The sequence below is a fragment of the Filicampus tigris genome, chromosome 9, assembly GCF_054856515.1.
Source record: "Filicampus tigris isolate MCC_2025a chromosome 9, RoL_Ftig_1.0, whole genome shotgun sequence".
NCBI lineage: Eukaryota > Metazoa > Chordata > Actinopteri > Syngnathiformes > Syngnathidae > Filicampus > Filicampus tigris.
In genome coordinates, this window is record NC_141225.1 from 20,839,936 (window position 1) to 20,863,436 (window position 23,501).

The 23,501-nt window shown below is 41.2% G+C and overlaps 2 protein-coding genes and 1 long non-coding RNA gene across 5 annotated transcripts in view; 2 read left to right on the top strand and 1 right to left on the bottom strand.

The window, feature by feature from the left end:
* The first annotated feature begins 1,912 nt into the window (after positions 1-1,912).
* On the top strand, positions 1,913-3,008 carry ppp1r3db (protein phosphatase 1, regulatory subunit 3Db). The gene is made up of 2 exons (XM_086041136.1): positions 1,913-1,981; positions 2,093-3,008. Exon 2 carries the CDS (start codon positions 2,100-2,102, stop codon positions 3,006-3,008), a length of 909 nt encoding a protein of 302 aa, XP_085897262.1. The 5' UTR covers positions 1,913-1,981; positions 2,093-2,099.
* A 2,261-nt stretch (positions 3,009-5,269) lies between these two features.
* The window catches only part of phactr3b (phosphatase and actin regulator 3b), a 28,619-nt gene continuing 10,387 nt past the window's right edge, over positions 5,270-23,501 (bottom strand). For all 3 annotated transcript variants that reach the window (XM_086040189.1, XM_086040190.1, XM_086040191.1), the window contains exons 5-13: positions 22,575-22,823; positions 22,281-22,488; positions 21,153-21,343; positions 18,745-18,898; positions 9,016-9,071; positions 7,548-7,609; positions 7,289-7,429; positions 6,152-6,228; positions 5,270-5,818 (exon numbers count right to left, since the gene is read on the bottom strand). In XM_086040189.1, the coding sequence (XP_085896315.1) occupies positions 5,803-5,818; positions 6,152-6,228; positions 7,289-7,429; positions 7,548-7,609; positions 9,016-9,071; positions 18,745-18,898; positions 21,153-21,343; positions 22,281-22,488; positions 22,575-22,823 (1,154 nt within the window). In that variant the 3' untranslated portion in view covers positions 5,270-5,802. The remainder of the gene's footprint in view (positions 5,819-6,151; positions 6,229-7,288; positions 7,430-7,547; positions 7,610-9,015; positions 9,072-18,744; positions 18,899-21,152; positions 21,344-22,280; positions 22,489-22,574; positions 22,824-23,501) is intronic.
* LOC147142503 (uncharacterized) lies at positions 19,758-22,053 on the top strand. The gene is made up of 3 exons (XR_015088093.1): positions 19,758-19,900; positions 20,524-20,603; positions 21,258-22,053. It is a non-coding gene; the product is annotated as an uncharacterized LOC147142503 (long non-coding RNA).

Consider the following 23,501-nt stretch of genomic DNA (forward strand, 5'->3'; position numbering starts at 1 on the left):
GTTATTCTTATGACAAGGAGTTTTACTCTACTTTTTTTCAGATGACAAAACCGATAAGACTCAGATTAGTTTCGTACAAAGTAAGCAACGACAATGAAGTGGGTATCTTTGGACTTGTTCATTTCTATACCACTTACAGTATACGCTTTGGAATTGAATTGAAGATGGAGCCATCATCCGATTTTGCTTGAGAGGTACGTGCAACCTGGACTAAGCACCTGTCAATCACAGGTCGGATGCAAAGGAGACAGTCTACCACCCTAAGATTCTTTGCATGTTTACGTCCAATGTATGTCCAACAAATGGCTGCAAAGGTTATTTGCTGTCACTGACCTGCACTTGGTCCAGCAGAATGCCAGCCGTCACCATGCCGAGCCCGGCCAGCATATATGAAGGCATCACCTGCAGGCAGATCCTCCGGGAAGATTCTTTACGTGCTGAAATGGGGAACTTTCCCTCAACCATTCTAACAGCATTGGTGTGGCATTGACCAGTGTGCTAACCTTCAATATGAAGCCGCCTGAAATGCCGATACTATTGAAAGATTAGTTCCCTGCTCAGGATGTAGTGCGACAAATTCCTCCTATCATGGTCACTTCTGGGTGTTGTCCACCTTTTGCTCAAAGTCCGCTTGGATGGGCTCCAGAGCTCCATAAACCTGAAAAGGATAAGCGCTAGAGAAAATGCAGAGATGGATACATTTCTGGCTTGTAAAACTGCTTCGTATATGTTGGCTCAGAATTTGTAAAATGAGCTTTTATAACAATGTCATACAATCTTAAAACAGATTTAGATCTTATCTGGTGCATGGGATCGTAATCGTTAAAAGAAGTTCTTTCAAATGCAATCTTCCCACCTCATAGGCAACATGCAGACAAACATGAACAGCTTGTTGGACATCAGGATCCTTCCTTGATAGATTAACCAGTCATTTTCCATTTGTCACGGAATGGAAATTTCCCAGGATAAGTTGTTCACTCAATGATTTTGTGAGTGATAGATATTTAAGCGATGGATGGATGGGTGGATGGATGTTCCATGTGTCTGTGTCACACTCAGATATTTTGGATACTGTGGAATGAAAAGTGTTTAATAGCTCCACCTAAACCATTAAATCACTCGGACGGCGTTTCAGTGAGGCCATTAAAAGCTCTTTAATGTTTTATGACCTTTAAATCATTTTAATCATTATGTATGGGACTTTACAACAAATAAACAACACATGTTTTCATTTCCAGCCAAATTGTAGCACAAAGATGTCCGCATGGCATTTCCGCCGTTGTGGGAGTGAACACTGTGGGCTTCTTCCCCAGTCAATGGAAGCCACTCCCCTCATTCGCTTCAAATTCAGTGCCAAATCTCCACTATGAAGTGGACACTTGGAGACCGACGATTGGACAACTCCATTGCAGTGTAGTGTTTCACTTTAAAAATGCACGTTGTAGTTGCATTGGAGGCTGAAATGAATTCAACTGCTGTACAATACAATATATAAATCATAAAATGATAAATGTCATAAAATTCCCTGTCATAACAAAGGAAATGTGTCAGTTAAATCAATGTCACGAAGACAGCACTGAAATTCCGAGGATTTTTGCAATTTGAAATTAAACAGGATTTCGAATCAATTAATCGTTCACCTGTAATCGTACTGTATCGCCCAAAGTGAACTTAAGTGAAATGAGGTGAAATCACAGCAGTATTATTAGAGAAGGAAGGGACAGCCCACCACTATCTGCTATAAATATTCTCTCAACACCTCCCATCCCCAGGAAAGGTTTCAAGTTAAATGTGAAGGGCTAAGCTGAAAGTAGCAATATATTGCAGTTGTTTCTGCAGAGTCTGTTGTTGGACTACATCATCAGCTGTTGTTGACTAACAACCATTTTTTCTTTTCTCCTGAGTTGAACTGCCATTTGCTAGCTTAACCTCATCCGGGAAAAAAACATCTGAACAAACAGTAGGAATTCCAATGGGAAAGGTTTGTGCATTATTTATTTGCTGGCGTTTCTTTTGAGGACCGTTATTCAAATGTTGCTTTTATGCAATACGATAAGCTAAAAGTGAACATCTGTTGTTGTATCTTACCAAGTTCATTCATGTCAAACATGGACAAGGCCTGTGAGCACCCGAGACACGACAACTCTGCTGCGATGGGCGGCCCGAGTTGGACGGCCGTCCCCCGACCCACCACCACCGTCCGTCTTCGGTGCATTTATGATCCCAATCCGCAATCTCCCAAGGTTCCGGTTCTGATCCGCCCTCCAGGCCCGAGACCCCCTTCGATAAAGCAGGACTCAAAAGTCAGCCTGGCCGGTGACCCTCCAACCAAGACAATCATGAGGAGACGAGCTCAATCTCTTCCGTCACCTGCAGAACGGAGGCAAAAGATCAGGAGTCAGCAGGTTCGCTTTGTGGACTCCCTGGGCCTCGATTTAGAAGAGGTGAAGGTGTTTAAAGTCAAAGAGCGACCCCTGATACCCCAACACGTCATGTTCCGACTACTGATGAGCTCTGAGAGGGCCTTCGGGAAATCTCTGGAGCTGTCGCTGCCTCACTTTAAACCCTGTTTCCCTGAGAACATGGGAGCTCAAGCCGACTTCCTGAAGCGTGTGCGCACACAGACGGTGTGTCTGGAGCAGGTCGTGTGCTCAGAGCTGGGGATTGCAGGCACCATACAAGTACTTAATTTAGACTACGAGAAAAAGGTCACAGTGCACTACTCTTTTACCAACTGGAGAACGTCCACGGACACAACCGCCTCTTGGGTCTCGAGTGGGGCAGAAGGGGAACACGACTCCCCGGGGACGGACGTCTTCCGATTCCGTCTGCCGGTGCCTCCTTTCATTTTGTTGCCAGGAGCTTTACTGGAATTTGCCATCTGCTATCACGTCAAAGGCTCAAATTATTGGGACAACAACAATGGGTGCAATTACAAACTGACTTGCCACGGCTATAAAGTGACTGTTCCAAAAGAATGTGAGGGTAGTATGCTGCATTTTACCTGAGCGACCACGTGAGGGCGCTATTGCACATGTATCACCGACGATTGGAAACAATGCTGTGGTACAATATGACGGTTTACTCAAATACTCTCCTACTTCTGTGGTGAAAAGCTGCCTTTTGACTAAAAACATTTCCATTTGAGGCTGTTGAATAGATGTTATTATTTATCATGTTTAGTCATTTTACTTGACTGCAGTGTTTATCAAACAGCCACTTAGTTAGTTCTGTTTATTAGAATGTATAGTAAGAAGAATATAATAAAGACATTTTGATGTAATTGGAGCACGTGCTGCATCAGTGCTGTTTATTGATTGCAGAAAAATAACCTTAAACAATGAGCACCTTACTTGTTGTTAGTGTTTACTTTGACCAACAGGGCTTGACCTCATTCTTTCGTCTGGACCTTGTTTGGTGTCAGAGGTGCCATGGCTGGCTCCAAGACATTGCTGGCCTTTCACCAGCAAGTTTCCACCGTTGTGATAGTCAGAGAAGTGCCTGGTGTGCTGCAGCCTTTGGTATTTTCCTATCTGAATTTGCAAGTGCAGTTGAATGACGTCATCTAAACCTGACATATCATTCATGTCACACAGCGTGCGACGCTAACAATAAGTTCCAAAGACATGTAAGTTTGGTTTATTCAAACCAAATTACTGGTTGACATAGTAAAAAGAAAGCAATTTCGCAGTGTAGGAGGGAATACCTGGGCAAAGTAAACTACAAGCAAACCTGCTGTTTGCTGTAGCATATTGTACAGTATACTGTAACTACATGCTATGCAGACAAAATACTGTACAGAGGACTCTGTCAGACTAAAGTCTTTAACTGGTAGCTTTGAGGGTTCTGTCTTTCTATAATAATACATGTACATATACAAATTACATAACGTGTATTGAGGTTTGTTGACATGGGTTCAGTATTTCTTTTATTCTTGTCAATACATAAATGACTGTGAATGTTTTTTCGTTTTTTTTTATCTTGAGCGTTTACATGAAAAGTACTAACTGCCAGACATTTCAGACCCTCTTTTACCCTAACGTTTGGAAAAAAATATAAAAATATATAAACGAATTCCAGGGATTGAATGGCTGGACTGTGAAAAGCCATATAAAAACGTTTTTGGCAGTGAATGAGTTAAGTGATATCACAGGATTGCGGGGCAATCCTGGTATCACACTGATCATATATGGGCAATGTAGAGAATTTAATTATCCTAAGTTAGGTGTTTAGGTGTTGCAGACTATGAGAAGGAGTTAGCTAAGGGTGGATGTACAGTGACAGTTGGATAAAACCGCTGAGCATATGTTATGAATCACCAATGGCCAGCATCCATGCAGGGAGACACCTGTGATTCAGGATATCCCCCTTTCCACTCACAGGAGCATCCCTTTGTGTCATACCCCTCCACAGGTTTCTGGCGATGGCGGGTACAAGACACCTGCACGATCCGCCACAGCTGACGCTTGATCCATAACTCCGTATTGCGAGCTGTTAGTGTGCGTGTACAATAGAAATGTAACCCGAGCTGCCATCTGTACCCTTTGTGTTGCCAAGAGAACACTGTGATTCACACAAGACGTTTGCTGATGTCAAAAATGAAGGAAAAACTGCACAGCCAATTGAAAGTACCTAACTGAGATGTTGCCGTACAAGGTTTTACTGCATCTGATGTGAGTAGTTGTTGTTTTTTTTAAACTCCATTTACTAACTATATATATGTCTTTGTCAGCGTGGATATCTTAGTACAAGCCAAGGATTTTTTTTTTTCATTGTGGAGACTGAAATTAGTTTATAATTCAGAACTGCTCTTTAAAGACATTTTCGATTCACACTTATTGTAATAACACATTTTGATGCTATGATCAGGGGTGCACATAGCAATTTCTGTGTGGTTCTCAAACTAGCAGCCGAGGTTGTTGCTTGGTGCTTAAGTTTTCCCCAACCCACCGTCCTCACTGGATGAACCTTAAATATTTTCATTCATATCAGTACAAATAGTACAAATTTTGACTACTACTCTTACGTGAGATTTGAAGGTATCACATTAATCACATTCATTATGATTTTAAAATTGATCAGACAAATAACGGAGACTATTTTCTGCTATACCTTTGCACTGACGTGTTTGACTTCGGATCCCATTACAAATTTTCTGCACGCATATGCACCGGCGCACCACTTATGTGCACCCCTGGCATTTATCATTCAATAATGATTTTTTTTTTTTTTTTAAAAACATGATACAATTCTAATGAACACACAAACGTTTCTTACAAATTGAAAACCTGTATTGTGCAGACAATAAATAGTGCTTACAAAGGGAGGTTGTCTTGTACACAGACAAGGTTTTTGATTAAGAACATTAATGCTGTCGATATGAAACTTGTCATCAACTGAACCAGTGAGAGTCAGACACAGGACGGGGAGGTGACGTCTCAAACAACAGTAGAATAGGGCCACTGGGCCACATGCACCTTTCCCCCACCGCCATGGCATTGCAAATAAGTATTTTAAAAGAGTCAGTTTACCAATAAAAAAAAAAAAAGTCTCTGAGACTGTGAGTCTTCCTGTTCCCCTGACAAGGTCACATGAAGGTCCGTGAGATGCTCCTGTGAGTAGATCTTTGCTTCGTGTCGTCTCGTCTACTCGCGGCTCCATTTCTAGAGACATAGCCTCTAAGGTTTGCTGGACCCAAATATCAGGACACCCACTGACTGTGGGCCGGTACACTGGAAGACTCTGTGCAAGGTCTTCACTGACTGAACCAAATATCAGCAACTCTTCACAGAAGAAACCTTGCTAAGGCCGGTGAAACCTGCAGAGGAAAAGAAGGAGGATGAGTGTTGGTTAATATATTTTCCGACTCATAAAGCAGCCACTACCTTTGCTCAAGAAAGGAGTCTCGCGTAAGTACAGCCCCAAATAATCCGGGGGCTATTAAGCACTAGAGATTCTGTCTTGAACAAGCAAAACGTGAACTCACTATGTGACCTCTTCATTGCATTGGACAGAGAGTGCAAAAAAAAAAACCCAGTAGGAGCTAAGCTAAATGTGGTCATACTGCGCAAAGGTGTGCACTCACTGATATGGAACACCTCGGATATACACAGTGTCGCAAGATAAAGCGCAAGAGCACTGACACACAAACCTTGTCAGGTGTTTGCTCGAAGAATGAACCTCCATCTCCGTACTTTTGAACTCATTCAGTTCTTTCCGGATGGCCGCCTGGACAACAAAAGCAACATTCAGCGATAGTTTCTTCACGCATGCTTCCTGACAGGATATGTTGTTTTCACACATTATATGCAATCGTAACAATAACGCTTATTGGCTTTTGCAAATTGTTTAAAAAATATGTTAAGAATGACGTTAAAGTGATATTTGACAGTTGACAACAATAAGTCCATTCATCCATTTGAAGTGTCCCACTTGTCTTTATTTGGGTCACCGGTGAGATTGGAGTTTATCGCCGCTGACTTTGGGCAACAGACAGGATGAAGGCGGCGCAGTTGTTGACTCTCAACTATCTATTCTGTTATCTTTTCTTTTAAAAAGGTTACACGTGACATGTTAGAAAGAATTAATGAGCAACCACTGATTAGTAGAAAGGGGAAAAGCAGTGTAGCGCAAGATGTAGCCTCGCTCCTTGACAGGGTCAGACTCACCCTTCTCAGCATTTACTAAATACATTGGATTTTTTAAATTGTAATAATTAGAAAAATGAATAAAGGAAAATAAAATGTCATTTTTAAACCCTTGATAAGGGTACTTTTTTTGTAAAGTACGGTATTTTTTATTTCATTTTTTATCTATCTTGCTTTTAATCATTTTCATCCAATTATTCTTCATGATTTTGAGTTTTGTAATTCTTAATGTTTTATTTCCCTTTCTGTAATGCTTTTGATGTTTTATGTAAAGCACTTTGAGCTGTTGCGTACGTACATGAAATGTGCCATACAAATAAACTTGCCATGCCTCGCCTAAAGTGGTATGCACATTTCAACCCTAGACCATTCATGTCAAGGCTAATTTTTTTTTAAGTATCTATTTTTACACTAGGATCATTCTATTTCATTACAATTTTGTTTCATTGTATTATTATTTGCTTTTGTTGCTGACTGTCTAGGGGGAAATCACATGGTTCTGCTCCTCCTTATGCAGGGTCTTTTTTCAGCATTGACAAATACTGTATACAGTAGTTCCTATGATCGATATGATCTACTTATAGGTTTGACATTAAATTCAAGTTCATCTTTGGAAATATGCCAGAGCATTTGCTAGCTACCTTGTCAGCAGCTGACAGTCTGGTCCAGGGCTTGTCTGCCCGCCTGTCGTAGTCCTGAGCTTTGGCCACTTCCACATAGTCACTGAAACGAATGAGAATCTTCCTGTCGCGCAGCTCATCCACTGTCGGTCGCTGATTGAGCTGTACAAAAACAAATCAGAGTCAGCGGTGCCGCTAATATTTGCTTTTCATCTTTATGGTTGGTCTCAATGCCTTTGAGGCAGCCCTATACAGTATGAGACGATTGCTGTTGGAGAACCTTTCGATTCAGCCGTTGCTTGATTTCTCGCCTCTCCTCCTGTTCAGTCTGGTCATTTCTTTCTGTTGATGAGAAAGACAAACTAATATTACGATGACAGATTTTGCCCAAGTGATATTAAGAAGTTTGAGTGTCAGCTTTGTAATTGTGGAAGTGGTTGTTGAATAGACTACAACATTAATTGTGAGACAGTTTGCGCCAGAGGGAAAAAGAAAGACAAGCATTTATTTTCACAACATTTTCTCTCTTGCTGCCAAATAACGCGCCAAATTCTGCATTTCAACGTATTGGAGACTTCCCAGTAGGTTCAGTGCCGTGATCTGGTGGTAGAAGGATACAAGGTTTGGATGGCACAAGCAGCTGCTCAAGAGCACACAGGTGGCCAGTCTGAGCTATAAGACACAGCTAAGGACAACTATCTTACGATTTCATTCTTCGCATGAATGTGTTGCCATAAGTTTCTATCCTATAATCAAACTTGGTTAAGCAGTCGAGGCAAACGGACATTTGAATCACTTACAGTATTTTTTTTTTTTATCTAAATGATTTTAAAATGAGTTTGTCCTAGGTGTAAATATATGTAATTTCCTGCACATATGTGTGCAGCAATTTCAACATGGGTTGATGTAACAATTGTAGTGTTAGCATTGCTATCTCACCATGAAATGTACATAATATTATCGGTTTACTAGAATAGTTGATCATTTACAAATGACTAACTACGTATATAATATATCCATAGATGTGTGTATATGTACACCGAAAAAAACGGTGTGCTGAATTTACTCGATTTTATTACATCAAGTGGTCGCATGCATGACATAAAAGCATTTGGATCCAAATACATTTTTGAAGTAGTACTACTACTAAAATACATCTGGATCCAGATTATTATTAATCATATATGATATTATTATTATTTTGTGCAAACACTTGATGAAATTAAGTTGAATAAATTAAACATTCAACACATTTTTTTCAATATTCAGTGTGTGTGCGAGCACCTATGTGTGTCTGTATATGATACTCTACAGAGCACAGCATAAATAGCCTACTTGTGGTTGGATTGTTTTACTTATATGTGAATTTTTAAATTATTTTGTCAGAATTGTTTGTGTGGCTCATTTGCAATCCATGGCTCATATATTACTATTTACAATATGTACATTATGCCATGGAATTTATTGAATCTGAAAATAAAGTTTTCTATTTCTAGCATATCCGTTGTTGTTTTTTTCCTCACTTGTGTTGAGACCCTACTGAAAATAAAACACTCATTCAGGATTTTTGTATTTAAGACCATCAACCTTTTTTTTTTAATTGTTTTATTTTATTTATTTATTTTTCACAGATGCAAGTGGTACCATATAATTATCACGGAGTTGGTCACTTTGAAAATAAGTCAATTCGTTTCCACTACATTGTAGAGAATCTTTTTTCTCGAAAAAAAAATGTTTCGGAAACTTACGCTTCAAAATGTTGCGACTCTCCAGCTCCTCCACCGCTGGCCGCTGGCTCAGTCTCCTGCGAAAAAACACCAGAATCACGTTCTGGACCATTTTGGTGCTTGGGCTCTCAGTTCCACCAGCACTTGGGGTGCGCGTGTCTCCTGTGTGCACAGCTCAAAAAGCCGCACATCCACGCGTCTTCCGAACTACACTTCACTTGGCTCCTGAGGCGTTTAAGAATCCACATCGGAACACACTCGGAAAAAGCCTTTTGGAGTACGCGTCCAATTTACTCCCTTACAAAAAAAAGTTTCGGCTAACATCCCATGAAGAGGAAAGTTAAGCAAAGGAGAAGTTGTTTTCCAGTGGATGTGCGGAGGATGCTGATGCGTTCTGAGCGGAGTGCGTGAGCGCAGCGCGCGCCGCCTCCTTTGTAGCACAATGGGAAGGGGTGGGGCACACGCATGCACATCTTTTGGGCATGTGTCGCAGTACATCATATAACAAATCAATAGATGCCATGCCGGCTCACCATAAGGGAGTGGGGGTGGACATTCTTGTTTTCCACTTTATGGACATTTTCTTTTCATGCGAACAAGTGGTTAAAAATCGCATTCCAACAAGCACCGTGTAATATATGTGCCAGTGTGTCAGAGATCATGTCAAGAAAACACAACGCTAATACCAGGTCACGCTGTTAACATGACCTTTCAACAAAGCCCAATCTATCATGAATCATGTGTCAGCATTCCACATCACCTGAACTTTAGCATTGCACACAATGTGCGAGATTAAACTATTGTTACATGGAAAACAAATCACCACTTGATCAATTGCGATTTCGGTGAAACGAATTCCCCTGTTCACAAATACGTTTACAAAAAAATGTTCAGACAAAAATTAAAATTAATGGTGAAAAATTGGTCCGAGATTTGGAACAAATTTAATTTGTGAACTCCACTGTCATCCAATGACAGTAGAATAAGTACAGTAACCAATGTACATATAAAGAAGAAAATAATTTGCATTGCAAGATTAATAATGTACTCAAATAAAATCAAAAGAAATCAGATTTTATTTTGGCGTACTCTGGTTTGACCAAAATAGAAGCTTTTTTTGGTGGGAAAATGGAGGAAGAATATATTTTTTTTATATAATAATGTTTTCAGATTGAGGGAGGACATGCTAACTCCACACAGACAGGCCAGAGCCAAGATTCAAACCCAGAACATCTTGATTATGGAATGCTAACCACAACTTTGCCGTGATTCCTCAGAAAGACAGTCTTCCCTTTATTAAACTGGGTGGAAAATATTTCTGATTTACAGCAAAGTATGTTCAATACGCCTCACAGTCCACGATGTCCTCAGGGTCTCATCTCCAAGCCTAACAAGAATACAACTGATCGTAACTTTGCATGTGCATTTTAAGTGAAGTAAAATCTTTTAAACCGGAAGACGTACGCATTTCTCTCGATTTCACATAATTATTAGACCCCAGGGCGCCATAAAGGGGGATTGGGCCGTGGGCGAGATGACAATCCTAAGGGCTCATGACGAAAACGGGGCGCTAGAAGATTGTAATTTCAATAAGCGGAAGAGGTGATATCCCTGGCGGCTCCCCTGATGAGACCTAGCATCTTTGTTTTTGTTCCAGTACCATCACCAGTCTATTTACAACTGACACTGGTAATGATTGTGTCAAACTATATGGAAATAGTTATAAATCAAACAATATTTGTCTTCATTTTAGCTGCACAACAATGCAAAATGTTTTTGTGTTTTGAGATACATTGTGAAAAAGATGCACCATTATGAGTAGAGTAAAATATTCGAAGGTCAAGCCTTCAGCATTCATTCGTTATTGTCTTCAAACATTCACAATTGTGACTTCAACTGACGAGCCATTTTCTCCACAGTGCCGACAAGGGGGCCATAGCACCTTGAACAGATATCTAAAATAGGCTTTTGCGGGATTAGCTGTGGGCTTCCTGAACATTTCAGCAGACACAACATATTGAAAGAGGAAGGCAGGCAAAGCTAAATGTCACCATGTCAGGGAACACATCCGGCTCATTTAGCATTTACCTCTTATGAGTGAATTTAAGCAGATCAGCCAAATCACTAATCCCCCTCAGAAAATGTGTATGTTTTATAATACTCGATGTGAATATACAGCAGGAACAAAAAAAAAACCATCCCCAAACACAACAAGACAGAGCCAGACTGCTTCTGTTGATTCAAATAAGCCTAACGGGACTTTCGTCACAATCTCCTGCAGCGATGTGTGCTTCACAAGCACTCACCCACTCTGCTCGGTCAGAGGGAAAAGCTCCCTGTTTGTTAAATGAACTCACCAGCATGTCAAAGGAATGAGCTGCGTCCCGCAGCAAAGGCTGATGCGAATGTCAGGCCGTTGCGAGCGGAGGAAAGCACGATGATTCAGGCTGCCGCTGGCCACTGAGGTGTGTCCTAATGCCTCGCTCTTTCCTCCTCACTGGCACGGCCCGAGGACCGGGGGCAGGGGGACCCTTGGATGCAGCTGAGTCTGCATGATTGCAGACCAGACTTGGAGATGCAGGGCATGGTGGGTAGTTTGGGTTGAGATGCCAGGAAAAATTAAGGAAACCTCGTTCGTCATAGCCGACTAAAACTGAACTGTTTATGTAACTTCCATGCCAGGACTGTTGACCTGGAAGTCTTCCATTATTGGCTCACAGATTTGCTGCAGTGTAAGAGTGTGTTCTTCTGTTTCATCATCACACACTGATAAACTCGGACTAAAATGTTCCTAGAGTTCCCAAAGGTCTCCTGTGCTACATGAATAGGAGACGTTCAAAGACCGACACATGAAATATATAAATCGATTTTTAATCCAGGCTTGGATGTTTTGCCCTTTACCACACCACCACAGATCCAGTGGGGAAACCCCAGTGGGTTCTCTGGTATCCCACAGGGAGCAAAGTGTGCAGGAGGTGACTTCAAATAACCATGTTAGCTTTGAACACATGCTCAGGTTACAGCACAGCAGTGTCACGTGGTCATTTTGTGCAGGAGGAGGAGTTGTGCGCGAGTAAAGCGCATCAATTTGTCACAAATCGAATGTCCCTTGGGAGTACCATTTGCAAACCTACAATTTGGAGTCTTCAATTAACCTACCAATCATGTTCTTGGAACATGTGGGAAGTACTGGTCGAAAACCCTGGCAAGCACAAGGACAACATGCAAAGCCTGCACAGGAAGGCAGGAGCCAAAATTGGAACTCAAATCTCAGAAAATGCGAGACAGATGTGTTAACCACCACCCACACTGCAAAAACAGTTGGGTTAAAAATAACACAATTTTGGGTCAAAATGGGCCCATCCACTAATTGGGTCAATTTGACCCACCTTCTTGCATTGTTTTGTACAAAACAGCCCAATTGTTGGGTCGTTCTGTCCAAAACTACCAATTTTTTGGTAAGTTGGACCAAATTGACCCAAGTAGTGGATCAGTCCATTTTTGACCCAAATTTGTGTTAGTTTTAAGTTAACCCAACTGTTTTTAGAGTCCACCATCCATTGGATTCCTTCAATGTTCATTATTTTCTACGGGAACACTTGCTTCAAAATTCACACAAACTCAACCAGTAACTGTAAAACTGCAACCTCAACTATGTGCACCCATCAGCTAGCAGAATAGACCTACAACAACAAAAAACGTCTGGTTCACTTTGTATAGTTGCTCACAGTGAACTGTGAAGCCATTTAATCGACAACATTTGACTAGCCACCCATCATTTTATGTACGGCTTGCAAAGGCAGCATAAGTGTCACATTAGCCAAACATATCACCAATCATGCCCGTGGGCCAACTCTAATTTGTCACTGGAAGAAGAGGAAAATCACACTGAGTGGGTGCAGACGCTTTCAGACTTTTGACATTTCAATTAGATGGTACTTGAAGTGGAAGCCATAAAAAAAACATTGTGTAACATTAATTGCAGCATGTGAGGAAGGGTTGGTCTACTGTGGTGACAACATGTAATTTGGAGTTCTTTTTTTTTTTTCCTCAAAGCAGTACATAGTATGTCCAGGACGTGTCATTACGCCTCTCCAACTGTATTTCACTATCTGCCACCTACAAACTTGTCACTAGAGAGATGACCAAATGTGACTCTGCGAGAAGCAAGGCTACAAATTGAGACAATCTCAATCATGGCAGCGTCTTCATTTAATTACAAAAAAAAAAAAAAAACCTTTGACCCTTCAGTGACTGCACACTGTAATATACTGTAGTAAAAGGAGGCATTATATGCACTTAAAAAATGTCTGTGACATGCTTTTGTCAAACCTTCCATAAAAATATGATAAAATATTGTAAGCAAATGAGCCAGCCCACATCTCACTGCTGGGCTAATAGTTAGCTTGACTTGTGTTTGACAACCAGTTTAGTTTAACCCAGTCTAACCCTAATTCTAAACCTAACCCAATAATCTCGATCTACAACCATGCCCAAAACCAATATGTAGTTTTTGCTCTGCCTTGACTCAGACACGTCTTTTCAACACCTAAGCACGCTACAGACATTGCTAGAAGTTGTAAGGTTGCACTGTTGGTTGGTTAACAAGAATCAAAGCAATTCCAAATCCCCCACTGGGCCTAACTAATATAGCCATGGTGCACTCAGCTGTTGTGTGGCCAACGTATCGGTTTATTCACGGACGGCAGCTGTCATTAGTTGCTTGCCGCCTTCCTCAAAGGGAGCTAAACTGTCTCGGAGTCATAAATGTATTCAATCATTGGCCCCTCCAAAACTCTGTGAACTGATTCAAATGACTTCATTGTAAAGTCATTATAATTACAAGACTAGATTACAGATTAGCAGTCTAGTACTTGGTTGCAAATCTTCATCTTTGGTGATGCTCTGCTAGGCCTCGACTGCAACTGTCTTCAGTTTCTGCTTGTTATTGGGGCGTTGCCTTTTGTCCTCAGCAAGTGAAATGCACGCTCAATTGGATTCAGGTCATCTGATTGACTCTGCTATTTCATAACATTCCACTTCTTTACCTTGAATTTTTTTTTTTTTTTTACTTTCACAGTTTGCTTCAGGTCATCGTCCATCTGCACTGTGAAGCACCGTCCAATGAGTCATGTATTATTCAAACATTTTGTTCCCAAAATGTTTGCAAGATAGTTACTAAAGGAACTGTACCTATGAACAGCAGCAAGACATTCCCATTGATAAATACTGATGGCTTGAGACTTTGACTTGAAGCGAATATTAATCATTTCATGTCATTACCACACCACAATTTCTCAGTCTTACCAGGCTGGCCTATTTATAGCAAGTCTATGAATTTTGTAACATAGGATGAGAATGGAGCCATTTATCATGACACTTAAACGTCATCAGATCCCTGCAAGAGCCCCTTAAGGGAACAGTGAGAGGTCAATCAGAGGGGAAACGGACTGAGAGGTTGCAATCTCATCAGCAGGGAACAGGCCGAGAGGTGAGGGAGAGCTGCGCTGTGACGTAGGTTAGGCCATCGATTATGGCTAGTGCCTCTGCAGCATTCGGCTAAATTTAGAAACAGAGGGTTCCCTTCCGCTGTCGCGAGTCAGCCCACTGCTCTGCTTTCTGCTGCAAAGTGCCGAGCTCAATGCAACACAGCGGTTCTGTCATCAGTAGATAAGTTGCATCGAGAGGTGCTTTATTTTTTTGTTCTTTACGCTCGTGCGCTGAGTACACGGCCAGCAGGACAGAGAGGCTAGCAGATGGCGCAGCCAGCCCAGACAATAGCATGCCTCAGCTGTCCTCCATTCTGTCTCAGTTGGTGTGGATGGCTTGCGGAGCGGTCAGTCGTGCATGTCAGTCACTCGGCACCAAGCTGCTGGCACGACATTCAACGGGACCCGATTGCTGGGTGATCTTCACCCAGCAAAGTATTGTGGGTAGGACACCTTCTGCCTCATAACATTCCCAACCAGTGCGAGTTTTCACACCGTCATCAGTGCAATCTGGAGTCTGCTTTGTAAATTAACATTCAGGTGTTATGTTCATGTTATCACCGGTGTTATGTAACATCAGGCGTTCCACGCTGCGTCCTTAAATTAGAACTGTGCGTCCACTGCGCTTGGCCACTCACTGTTTTTGTTGCACTGAACTCGCACAATCCAATGACTTCATTAGAACATTCTTAAAGGGGAAGTCAACGCAAAGGTTTTTCTTTACAATATGTTCCATGCAGCCCTACTAGTCTAAACTTGATATTCTGATTAATATTGTGTTTGTGGAATACGAATTAAACAGGAAAATCTACCCATTTTTAGCCATCTCAGGGGGGCGTCCAATTTGTCACTTGATGTTGACTGGAAATGATATCACAGTTGCTCAGGCCTCAGGTAACAACCAATTTTGCTTCTTAAATTTTGCTTCTAAAATAGGAAATCAACCCAAACATATATTTTTCAAGCATGGCATTCTGATTAATATTGTGTTTGTGGAATATGAGTTAAGCAGCAAAATCCACCCCTTTTTAGCTATCTTAGGGGCGGCCATTTTGTCACTTCTGTCAACTGAAAATGGCATCACAGATGCTCAGGGCTCAGATAATGACCAATCACGGCTCAGCATCAGAGAATAGGTGAACCGTGATTGGTCGTTACCTGAGCCCTGAGCAACTGTGATGTCATTTTCAGTCGACTAGAAGTGACAAAATGGCCGCCCCCTGAGATGGCTAAAAACGGGTGGATTAACTCTTATTCCACAAACGCAATATTTGTCAGAATGCCTTGTTTCAACTAGTGGGTTTGCACAGAGCATACTCTTGAAAAAAATATGTTTGGGTTGACTTCCGCTTGAACTCATATTCCATAAATCAGAATGCCGTGCGGGGATGTGCACAACATATCATTGTAAAGAAAATTTGGGGGTTGACTTCCACGTTAACGCCTTCATAGGATCTATTTTACTTCGCAAGATGGCACAACTGCACAAGATAATATAGCTCATAGTCTTATGCTGATATAGTTTTTTTTTTTATCAAATGTGATGGTAGACAACACAAGGCACTGTTTGATTTCACTCCGTATGAGTTCAGTTCAAACGTACATGAATGTAACATATTCTTGTAAAAAATATGTATGGGCTGCATCGAAGAGGTTCATTACAGTTCGCCGCTCTGACCTCTGTCATCGTTATACAAATGACACATAACCCAGCACCCCACTGTCACGATTCCCCCTTAGGACGCGTAATTGATCACTTCCTGTCTTTATGCAAGAGTTATTTACATAACTAGTCTGTAGCGAATGGAAATGTGTCTGTTCTTTTTCTCTGCCTAGCGTGCTTTCACTGCTACCAAATTGCTTTCGTGGCAAATACCCAACATAAGTATATGATGCATAATGCCTATTACTAGATTGTGTGCTGTTCACATATGCGTGGGTAGGGACCACATGGAATTATAACGTCACGCGAATCAGAGGCACCGGCAGTTATTCGAGCCATCCAGATGGACACAGAGCTGTGAAATGCCTTAGGTGAGCACATGGAGATGTGTGATGCCAGGCCTGTAGAAGTTCACATAGACTGTTTGTTAGGAATGTCAATCATTTTCCAAGTTATTTTTGTGTGCTTGTGAGGATTCAGTATATTTCCCTGCTTTACTTTAGTGTTTGCACTCATGATTTTATGACTGCGGTTGGTCAGTTTTCCCAATTTCATTGTGACTATAGGAGGTTGTACTTTTCTTCCCCAACTCATTTACACAGGGACTGGGTAAAAAATGTATAATTATTATTATTAGCCTAATTATTGACTAAGGTCCGCTGATAGTGTAGTGGTACACACGCCTGAGTTGTGTGCGGGCAGCGTGGGATCGATTCCCGCTCAGTGACAGTGTCTATGTGTGCCCTGCGACTGGCTGGCGACCAGTTCGGGGTGTAGTCTGCCTTCGCCCATTGACGGCTGGGATAGGCTCCAGCAACTCCCCGCGACCCTATATAGGATAAGCGGTTTGGAAGATGACATGACATAATTATTGACTACTTGTTAAAAATCAGGATTTTCCTCGAAATACTAATCCGTTTCCTGGTTTTACATTAATCACCCGTACCGAGCTTTAATTGTAAAAATGTGTCTTCAGTTTTTTTTTAACACAGCACAGCTCTGTTCAGTGTTTTCATTACGTAAGCTGCGGCTATGTCAGCATCGACACTTACCAGCCACAACATTCAGTACGCCAGCACAATCCAAAAAGAGCCAATACAACCGTTGCATCAAAAGGTCGAGAGAAAAATAGGTCAACTTTTAACACGGCAACACATGAGCACCAAGTGGTGTTTTTTTTTATTTAAATATTTCTGTTCTATACTGCTTATCCTTCACATGACACAGAGATTGAGCGGGGATGAAGCCCATATGACACCTGCTTAAAAGTTGGCTTTGAGAACCACTACCCATGGCTGTATTTGCCCACAGACAAGGGAAAATCACAAATAGTGTGAAGATTCACACTGCTGATTTTCTGGGATTGACTCCCACTCAGTGAAGCTAGGTGTAAATGTGAGTGTGCCTCTATGTGCCTTGCGGTTGACTTGCGGCTGTTTCAACCTAAATCAGCAGCAGAAAGCAGGTCAAACGTAAACGAATGCGCTCTTGAGAGAAAAGACTGAACATTTTGCTTTGGGGCTTGGCTTTTGATTTCAACATCCTGATTAAGAAAAAGGTATGAAAAGCAAGTAAAAAGTCAAATTATATGAGAACCGAAGGAAAGTCAGCTATCACTTTTATGATCAAATATTAGTCGGGGGAATCATGTTTTACCGCTGATATGTTGGGTGCACTATCCCGATCCCAGAGCATTGCATAACCCTCCAAGCACACAGTGTACTTCTCACTAACAAACTAACCTGATTTGACTACAAATCCTATTAAAGCCTCCAGAGCAACAGCATACTGCCATTTATGTAACTCAAAATTTACGATTAGGTTGCATTCCTGGATTTCGGAAAATCCTCTTGTACCACAACCTTTGACCCCAAAAAAGGATACGACACAAGTGCAACAATATGAACCTTTGTTGTGAATTAGAACTAAACTAATCGCCAATATCTTATTATGCAATTAACCTCTACTGATAGAATTTAAACAAATCATGTCACTTTCAGTCAAACAAAGAAAGCCAGAACCATATGTCATCAGGTCCAGAAGTATTTGGGCAATGACTGTTTGGGGATTTTTGCCTTTATACACCACCACAATTAATGTGAAATAAAATAATTAACTAGTTTTAATTCAAGGTTTTTTAGCTTTACTTCAAGGTTTTCATAAAAATCTTGCAATTGACACCATTTACTGTATTGAGACAATGGATAGTACCAAATTCTGAGTTTCTTCCCTGGAGATGCTTTGACAGGCCTTTACTGTAACCACCTGGAGTTTCTGCTTGTATGTGGGTCTTGCTGACGTCAGTAAAAAAAAAAAAAAAAAAAAAAAAGCATACTCTTTAGGATTCAGATAAGGCCACTGATTTGACCAAAAATATCATGTACTCAGGATTCTGAGAAAGAAAAGGGCTTTTGTAGATAGATAGATAGATAGATAGATAGATAGATAGATAGATAGATAGATAGATAGATAGATAGATAGATAGACAGATAGACAGATAGATAGGTGATACGGAAGCCAGTGATGACACACATGGGGGCAGCTTTGACGGGTGGGCACTGATGACAAGCAGATGCGGGGCCACACAAAGCCACTCACTTGGCCAACTTCATCTCTATCTGTTGACGGATGGCTTGGCGCTCCTGGTCACTGCGGACAGGGAAGATGTTGCGGTCCTCCAGTTCCTGCTTGCTTGGTCGATTTCGGAGCTTCACAGCCAAAAGCTCCTTCCTCATCCTGCGTGGGAGGGTCCCTGGCCACACACAGAGGTAAACAACAAGTTATCAACAAAATGTTTTCATCACAACATTCTGAACTATTCCCCGAATGACGGTACTAGTCACCCTTGGAACACATTTCTTTCCAATAGCCGACTAACCACACATCAAGAATAATGGCTGTAGGCAACAGAGGGCGCTCTATTCCCTTCTTAAAACATTGAAGCTCCTTCACTTGCTCCTATCGCCTCTACTACACGCCAAAACAGCCATTGGTGGGGTACACCCTGGACTGATCACCAGCCCATGGCAGAGCTAATATCAAAAACATATAAATATTAAGTAAATAAATAAAATATTGTATTTTTTTCAGGCCTTCAGTATCTATTCCAGCAAAAAATGTGGTAGCTTTGGATGAGTATCTCCTTCTCTAACTGCATGGGGGTGGGGGTAGGGGGGGGTAGTGTCCGAGTCTCCAAAAGTCTTTGACATCACAAAAATTGCCACTAGTCACTTTTGCTGGAAGTGTCTGAATAGCTATATACAGTTAACTATAACTATTACGAAAAAGAGACTAAATTAGCAACAGAGTCCGTACTCGCTTTTAAAAAGGAAATCAACCCAAATTTATTTTTTCAAGAATATGTTCCCAGCAGTCCCACTACTTGAAACACGGCATTCTGATTAATATTGCGTTTGTGAAATATGAGTTAAGCAACAAAATCCACCTGTTTTTAGCCATCTCAGGGAGTGGCAATTTTGTCATTTCTGTTGACTGAAATTGACATCACAACTACTCAGGGCTCAGGTTCCGACCAATCACGGCTCAGCTTCAGAAAACAGGTCAGCCGTGATTTGTCGTTATTGGTATTCGTCAGACATGGCTACAAACAAGTGGATTAATTCTTATTCCACAAACGCAATATTTATCAGAATGCCTTGTTTCAACTAGTGGGCTTGCATAGAACATATTCTTGAAGGAAATATTTTTGGGTTGACTTCCCGTTTAAAAGGCTTGAGCAGACCCCATCAAAGAGGTGAGTGGGAATAAGCAGTGGGGCTCATTTGTATTCATGTAATGAAATGAGTGAGGCGCTGAAAAGAGGGAGGAAAGCGCTCTATAATTCTTGAGATACTTTGAAGAAAGCATGGCAATGATATGTTATGGCTGTTTCCATTCTCCCTTTATCTTTGCTATTTATTATGGATTATAATTTGGTCTAATTAGCGGTGTTGGGCTACATTCAATTAGCTCATTCAATTAGCTCACAATATTTACTTTACCGTAGGCGTGCGTTTGTCTAATTAAAGACAGTTGTACCTTGCAACAAGCACATTGCAGTTTATCTTCTTTTATTCAATGTGAGATGGTCCCAAACTTTGGATGTTATCTGCTTTTTAAAACTCTTTCCTCCTGGCTTGCACTTATTGCTATGTGAGTCAAATACCGAATGCACAAAAAGTGAACCGTGATACAGAAAGGGGCAACTGTAAATTAATAATTAGGTATGAGCTCTGTAAATCAGTGCCCATTTCCTTTCATTCTGTATGCTACAGGGGACTGAACTCATTTACATAAATTAGTTGTGTGGCTTTTTAATTTATCATCACCGCTTAAGTGCTGCTCTCTTGCCGATTCCGGTTTTACTTCCTCCCACAGCGTTATGGGTCAAAGCAGTGAGTCACTCTGCATGAAAACCTACAGCAAGGAAGGCAGCCGTTTTTCTTCCAGAGCCTCAGGTGGTTTGTAAGGCCCCTCCCTGACTACTTGTTTTTAAAATTGCAACAATTGTAACTTCATAGCTGACTGACCTTAGAAATGTTTATGCAGTTCTCATTGCATTTAAAAGACCATCACATTCTTAATTCTTCAAGCATGTATCACACATTTTTTTTAGACCAAATTAATTTTGAGGAGAAATGTTTATTCCTCTGCCACAACATCTTAGAAATGTAAACCAGATGAAAACAAGGACTGCAATATCATCCCATGCTACTGACATGCATATTACATGGCAATTACACCAGAGTATGACACACATGTTCACCGCATGCCCCAATGCACTACTGACCCACACCACGAGTTAAAAATTAGGCCACCACAACAGATGTTGGCAGGCCACTGAAACTTAGCATGAGTGAGACTGTCATTGGATGCACTCGGTGTAAATACTGTAAACATCAGATTATGCTGCCTCACCGTCCAATGACGGCATGTCAAGCGTTAGCTGGCTTTGTACATACATGACTGGATTATAGTGAAGTCCCGTCTGTAGTGAGGAGACATACCAGAGATCACAGACTCGTTCCAGCTGTCCTGGTCACTCAAGTACTCATCCAGACGCCGGTTCTCTTTGTTCTCATCAGACTGTTTCTTGGTCTCCGGCTCTCCAGCAGGTTCCCTCTCTGTACTGGGGGTGCGGGACAGGCGGCCATCTAGTCTACGTTTGGGAGATGGACGCACCTCTTTCATTTGGAAGCTGAAGTCAAGCAGAAAAATGACAACAACGGGAAGGATTACTAACAAGTGGCATTTCAAAAGTATCCACATTTATTGTGTTACATTTGTGATGTGGTCATTTGAGAGCGAAGCAGTGGATAATGTTGTAAATGTCAAAGGGCAGATAAAAAAAGACATGTTCTACATTTGCAATCTATATTAGAAATTGACAAGATTATTTCCAAGTCAAGCGCAGACACTATCTTTGACAATAGCTAGCACAATGTAGTACAGGTCAATGAGGTCAAAGGTCAAACCAAAATACTCCGAACATTTTATCACCTCCACGGCTCCATCATTGATGTAGTATCAAATGTTCTGCCTTTTTAAAGGCATTAAAGACTGACGCTGTTAAAGAAGTATTCATTTTGAGGAGTTAAATTAACAATATGTGCCGAAAGGTTAGATCAATAAGTTACATACATGAGATCAAAAACAAAATCAGGATATGTACTTTATATCTAAACTTTTCATTATCAATTAATTGTTTATTCTTATGACAAAATGTCTCACACTCTTTTGTTTTCCAAATGACATTTTGTGATGTTTTCTGAAGATGCTAAATACATTTTTGGATACTGGTATATAAGTTTGTTCTCCTTATTACTAAATATGCCAACTAAAACTAAAGCAAATGAATTAAAGTATCATCTCAACAAATTGAGTCATTTTGTACATAAGTAGCAGGTAAGTCCCTCAATATATATATATATATATATATATATATATATATATATATATATATATATATATATATAATGTGTATATATAAAACTGCCACTGTCCTATGCTTGTCAATTCAATACGAATGTTCATTACTCATATTTTTATGTATTGCCTACTTATACTTGTACTTGTGTAACTGTAAGTGCAATTTCATGTAATATATACTGATATACTGCAACACGGTGTCCAACCTGTCCTGTCTATGTTTGGTGGCCAGCGCACGGTGCAGTTCCTCGATGATGCAGCTGGGGGGTAGTTGAGAATGGAGTGCGCCAAGGTGAGGGGAGCCTGTTGGGGTGGACATGCGGCCTCTCAACAGGGAGCCATGGGAGTCTTTGGGAAGCGTGAAATTCCTGGGCAAGGTGGCTGGAGATTTTTTCACTCGCACTGGTGGCGCACCTGGGAAGGTATACATGAGCCAGAATCAGACGTGAATGTGAGATGAACCTGCAGGGGTGCCCAAAAGTGTGAATATGTAAACTCACCATCTAGACTGCCCAGTCTGGTAAGCACTTTGACTTGCAAGTTGGGTCCTGGAGGGGTGCTGGCACGTCTCTGAGGATGGACCACTTCCTTTTTGCAGTCAGAGGCTTCCATCTTGGAATGCTCATCACAGGGGTCTCCACTTTCACCCTGACTGGGATTTGTTGCTCTCTTGCAATCCTCCATCACATTTTGCACTAAATGTGGCAAAATGAACTCTGTAGTTCCGTTTGAGATGTGTCTGTCTCCACCTAGAGCACAGTTTTGGTAATTACATATGTAAACCACCTATCAATCTATTTTCAATACCGCTTGTCCTCATTTGAGTCGCAGATGCAAGCAACCATTCACACACATTCCCACCGCTCCACAACTTAGAGTGTTCGGTAATCTAATATGCATGTTTTTGAAAACAGGGGTACCCCGAGAAAAAACATGCAAGCACGAGGAGATTATGCGAACTCCATAAAGGATGGCCGGAGCTGGGATACAGAACTTGAGCTTTCAACTGTGAGGCAGATGTAAAAATCACTACTCCCATCGTGCTGCCATATGTAAACCATTAACTTTTTTTTTTTTTAATTTATTCAAAATCCTCAAAATTGCCAAACTTACAAACGGCTAACAGAGAACGGTGAAAGTTTCAGGACTGCGATTTTAAGAATTGAGTGCTGCCAGTGAAATCGAAATTTAAACACTGAAGTGTCATTTTTACTCCGAGAGAAGACAAGCAGCCAGTTGCGGATATTGCAGGACACACTAAAAGGATTAGAACTCAATGGTGATTGGTGGTGATGGTCAATGGTGATTTACGGGGAACACAATTCAGGCAACTCAAAGGGGTTGTTGTCGGCTAGCTGATGCTATATTTGAAGTGAATCTGGAGCTAAGTAAGTCATATTATTATTAGAAATGTTGACTGCAAATGG

What these genes read in the sequence shown, in the direction of transcription:
- ppp1r3db (XM_086041136.1), top strand. Translation starts at nt 2,100, where the DNA reads ATGTCAAACATGGACAAGGCCTGTGAGCACCCGAGACACGACAACTCT.